Source organism: Dendroctonus ponderosae, unplaced genomic scaffold, assembly GCF_020466585.1.
Source record: "Dendroctonus ponderosae isolate FM_Combo_2020 unplaced genomic scaffold, Dpon_F_20191213v2 Dpon_F_20191213_5, whole genome shotgun sequence".
In the NCBI taxonomy this organism is placed as follows: Eukaryota; Metazoa; Arthropoda; class Insecta; order Coleoptera; family Curculionidae; genus Dendroctonus; species Dendroctonus ponderosae.
The window spans coordinates 13790257-13795032 of NW_026018715.1; the positions used below are offsets into that span (position 1 = coordinate 13790257).

Genomic DNA, 4776 nt, shown 5'->3' on the forward strand with positions numbered 1-4776 from the left:
TTGCGAAATAGGAGCACTATTTATCAGTCTGTAATAAAAGACGTGAGGAAATTCTGTCTTTTTTAAAGACAAACATTTTTGAGGCGAAATACCCACAAAGTAGTTTGTAAAAAATATAATATAATTCGGTAAACTACAAACTTTGTTGCTGATACGATTTGCTTGGGTGCACTTTGCCTCAAGTTTCGCCTTCGAAAACGAGAACATCCCCAATTCTTCTACTCAAGAAGGGAGGAGATTCTTTGTTTTCAAAACCAACTAAACTTGAGGCGGATGCAAACAGTCTAATCTTGAAAGACATCGAATGCCCGAAATTTGAAGAAAAAATGAACGCAAACAAATTTTCCGGTGGAAAAATAGCGAATTCAAATTACCTGTCTCTGGGTCGTTCGTGGCTTGGAAGCGAATAAAACGCATCGACTGCCGCTAAAAGGCGGTCGCTTGGAGGGGCTGGAGGCGGCAACCTAATATCTTTAGGATCTAACGGTTTATATTCAGAGTCTTCCAACTGGAATAAGCGCGTCATAAACGATTACAGCACATAAACAATCAGAGGCACTTGTAAAGTGCCCAGTTTTCTCTAAACATGTTTCTACTCTAGTAAATGTTTACCTTGACTAGAGGCACCATTAGACCGGCAGGAAGTTCGTAGTAGGGTGCGGTTGGCATGAGGTCTTCCAGAAAAACTTCCGGCTTAGGAGGAAATCCTGGCGGCGGCTTGGAAAAGTCCGGAAACATCCCAACCGGCGGCAAATAACCTGGAGGTGGCAGGGAAAAGATCGCCGAAGTATCAATTCCATTCGGAGGCGGCTGGATTTCAAGCAGTGGATTGCTGGTGATGGTTGGAGGTATATTGGGAAGAACAGCCATATTTGGCGGCGGAACATTGAGGTTCACTTGCAAAAAATTCTCTTCGGGCATGATGCTATTCTGAGAGCCGATAGCTTGGATGGGAAACGTTTGCTGTGGGGGCTGCTGGTTCAGATTCGACATATTTGACTGCGACAGGGACTGAATGGTCTGCTGCAATGAAGCTTGAATGGTTTCCAGCGGGATTATTCCAGAATTTTGGGCTTGGGTGGTAACTGGAGGCTCAGCCAACGGAATATGTGGCTTTTGCTGCTCGATAGTCTGCCGTTGCTGCTGCAAATCCATTATTTGCTGCATCGCGTGGCAAACAAAGGCTTGATGTTGCGATTGGTAGCCCTCAAACGTTATCTTAGTCTGATCCGCTATCGAGGCCACTTCGGTCGCATATTTCGCCATCTGGTCCGACTGGTATTGCTGGTAGCTTTTGATGGGATTATGCAACTTCTCCAAAGTGTCACTCTTCAAGTAATTGGATTTCGATTCCCATAGTTTAACCAACTTGTCCAACTTCAACTTTTGCTCTTCAGTTGCAGCGATGCTGGCGTTGCAGAACATGGGAACCACCGCTAGTTCAAGAGCATCTTTTAGATCGCATGCATTTTTCCTGGCACTAGAAAATAGGGGAATCAGGGTCATGGCGGAAGATTCATGGCAGAAACGTACCTGTGGTGCAAGAGGTCGTTCACCAGATAGATTACGTGTAATTTTTGAGGAAATGTACTCGATTGCAACACCCTGTAAATGTAGTTAATAAGCCAAGGGTTGGAAATAACTACTTCATAAAAGGAAGAGCAGAGTAAAAGCCACTTTAATTACAACGATGCAAAGCTTGATTCAATGGTTTAATACAATTTTTCTCCATTTGGCAGCAAACGAAAAGGAACTATTAAAGACGCACAAAGGAAGGCGCCCATGGGTTCACATAGAACTAACGGAACGAATGAAAATTTGTCGCATTTTACATGAGTAACGCTTCTTTAGGATGCGACCTATACGTACCTCTTATATACATGCCTTATCTCATTTAAAATAAGGCAAATATAAGTTTTCATTCATTCCGTTCGTCCGATGCAAACAAATGCGCGGTTAAGTAGGTAGGTTTACATTTAATTGAATAATTTTTTTTTATTTTGTGAATTGAAAAATATTTTAAACGAGTTTTCCATTCCTTGAAGTGCTGCCGATACGATACGATAACACTTTAACTGATAATTATAATGTATTCACCTGTACAACAAACACTGAACGATGCAACTGGATTTTTGTTTGGTGCTTGCATGCTGCAAAAACCAGGACTTTCCATTGCTGATGCTGTCCTTTGTACAGCTTTCAATAATGGGTTGTAAAATGCTATTTAGCTCGGTTAGAACAATGCCGCAGTCGTCGGCCTCCCTCTGAAGATCAGCCGCTTCGCATTTCGCCACTGCTCCTTCAATGGCGGCCTGCTGTTGCTGCATCAACACATTATGCTGAGCGGACAGGTTTTGCTCACTTTGCTTGATTTGCTCCCTCAGGGTGTCTTGCTGCTGTATTATATGATCAATTTCAATGGTTTGCTGAGCAGTTAAATGAACGGGGGACGCCGTCCAAGTGTTCGGTTCAGTGACAGCGATCTGCGTCGGGGGCGGTATTGATATAAGCTGTTGTTGCTGTTTGAATACTGAAACGATGTTGCTTTGTAAGTGCACAAGAAAATATTTAGACTTTGTTGTGCACTTACTGGCTTGTTCCGTGGAAACCTTATACTGATAATACTTGAAATATTCGCCGCCATAAAGAAACTGGAACTTGGGGTTTCCCTTCTGCTTGTTTTTGGTCATTTGCTCGAATTCCAGCCCATTTCTGGCGACAAACTGGGCCAGCTTGTCTATGATGTTTCGAAGATCTATGTCTGGAATAACAACACTAGGCTTTAGAGAATGGAATTTGGTACACAGAAGGGGCTAATTAATGTGGAGAATTGGGCTTTAGGCTGTTTACATTCCTATTGGCGGGAGAATAACTCATAGATTTAAGCGCTACCTTCAGGGGGCTGTGGTATATCCATTGTGCCAACTGCAGTTAGTTTCCTCAAAGCCCAATCTTCCCCAATAACTTAACACATGCTTTGAATGAATATAAATTTGATAACTATTTGGGTTTACAGACGCGTCTTCGACAGTTGGGGTTATGTTTACATGTGCTATCTATGTTTGCCTACTTCGAGTCATTTCTCGGAGGGGAATGAGGTTTAGTTGGCACATTTTCCAGTAATTTTTGAAGCATTTTTGGCTGTATTGGGTTCAATGAAAACTGAGCGGAATTCTTTGTATTAATTGATGGCCTTTTGCGCTTAAATACCTTCAATTCGCCTCTAATGGGGATAAAGCTGTCCGACTACATCTTAACCTACTTTACATGGGCCGGCTTTTGGCAGTTCCGTTGACAACAGCTTGCAATTTCAGAAGGAAATTGTGAGTTTATTATAAATTTATTAGTTTTTGGTGCTTATATTTGTGGAAATGGTAGGTATTTGAAGCAACTGCGCTTTGGGCGCGTTTGGAGCAATTAAATCTCGAAAATTTTTCAATTTCTGCTAAACTGGGTTCTATTGTATTGCAACGGCAATTTCCTCATCAAAACTCGCATTTACACGGGAAACACCTATAAGAAAAATCGTGATTCGCGAGATTATCTCCAAGATGAGCACATCGCTAACTTTGAATGCGAGGGTCCGATAAACCATAAAATTGCCCAAATTACCTCTTGCTGAATAAATACGCGCAATTAGCAATCGAAATAGCTGCATTTAGGGCATGTTTCACCAAGAACATTGAAACTGGCGTTTAAGTTCTCAACCAAATAGGGCTTTTGAAAAAATATCAAATTTGAATTTATTTTTCGACAATATGTCCATGGTCGATTTCAAACCAGGTAGACAACCCAACACACTTTATTTACTTTCACATAGCCTGTTGCGTTCAACAATGGCCCACCGTGGAGGCTTTGCCACGTTAGCCCTAAATATTTCAATATTGCTGATTTTCTGTCTAGATTCCCGATATGTTTCCAGCACAGAACCATCAGTGCCATGGTACGAAAACCTTCCAGCCGTTGCCATGGACTATAAAGTGCACATAGATCCTGGAAAAGAGGACTGCTATTTCCAATATGTTAACCCGGGGGCCACTTTTTACGTTAGTTTTCAGGTAAGTTTACACATCTATTACGTACTGATGGTCCAAGGGAGTGGAATGGGCTTCACATGCTTAATTGTGGTATAATCAGGAGCCTGAAACAGCACTAGAGACTAGCTACTTAAGTACTTACTAATGAATTGGTACATTCAATTGAAGATAAGATAATGTTTAGGCAGTTTTCGCGAATTAAGGTGTTTGTTTACAAGCAGGGTTTGGGTCTAAAACCTAGTAAAAGTTGCGTGTTTTTTGGCAGTTAGAGCGGGTTGTATGGTATGAGTTTCTCATGGTCTTTAATGAATAGCAGTAAAAAAATGCCAAGCCTTAAAGGTCCAGAAAGGAAGGCAAGAGTAGAGTAAAAGATTAGTTGAAACTGTGAAGGAATTAGGTGGAAAAACACAGATTGTATTCGAGCTAGTATAAGTTGGAAAAAAATCAAGAAAACCATTAAGGACTTTGAGCTAAACATCATGCTAAACCAAGGGCGGATCCAGGGGGGGGCATGGGGGTCAGCCCCCCCCCCCTATTCAATTCTCTATCCAACGATTCCAAAACGAATTCTTTGGCTCGAATATTCGATATAATATTCGACCATATGGTTCTTGAAAAACTTCGAAAAAAGCAGCGTCATGTTTAAGTGGATTTTGCAACTCAAAAAAAAAATCACGCAAATCTAAAACTTCTTGAATTCAAGCATTTTATGTGTGTCTGATATTCAAATTTCGCTTTC

The 4776-nt window shown here is 41.4% G+C and overlaps 2 protein-coding genes and 1 long non-coding RNA gene across 5 annotated transcripts in view; 1 reads left to right on the forward strand and 2 right to left on the reverse strand.

Moving 5' to 3' along the window:
* The window catches only part of LOC109545414 (calcium homeostasis endoplasmic reticulum protein), a 17613-nt gene extending 14341 nt beyond the window's left edge, over window positions 1–3272 (reverse strand). For 2 of the 3 annotated variants that reach the window (XM_019916084.2, XM_019916083.2), the window contains exons 1-6: window positions 2893–3137; window positions 2591–2761; window positions 2098–2530; window positions 1534–1605; window positions 613–1480; window positions 375–508 (exon numbers count right to left, since the gene is read on the reverse strand). In XM_019916084.2, the coding sequence (XP_019771643.2) occupies window positions 375–508; window positions 613–1480; window positions 1534–1605; window positions 2098–2530; window positions 2591–2761; window positions 2893–2917 (1703 nt within the window). In that variant the 5' untranslated portion in view covers window positions 2918–3137. Of the gene's footprint in view, window positions 1–374; window positions 509–612; window positions 1481–1533; window positions 1606–2097; window positions 2531–2590; window positions 2762–2892; window positions 3138–3210 lie in introns of those variants that run through there. The other variant, XM_019916085.2, reaches the window with a different exon arrangement.
* Window positions 3273–3733: 461 nt separating this feature from the next.
* On the reverse strand, window positions 3734–4313 carry LOC125504591. The gene is made up of 2 exons (XR_007281581.1): window positions 4047–4313; window positions 3734–3993 (listed from the first exon to the last, which is right to left on the reverse strand). It is a non-coding gene; the product is annotated as an uncharacterized LOC125504591 (long non-coding RNA).
* LOC109545420 (transmembrane emp24 domain-containing protein B) overlaps window positions 3837–4776 on the forward strand; it is a 3338-nt gene continuing 2398 nt past the window's right edge. Inside the window, exon 1 of the mRNA XM_019916093.2 lies at window positions 3837–4058. Within this exon, the coding sequence (XP_019771652.1) occupies window positions 3837–4058 (222 nt within the window). The remainder of the gene's footprint in view (window positions 4059–4776) is intronic.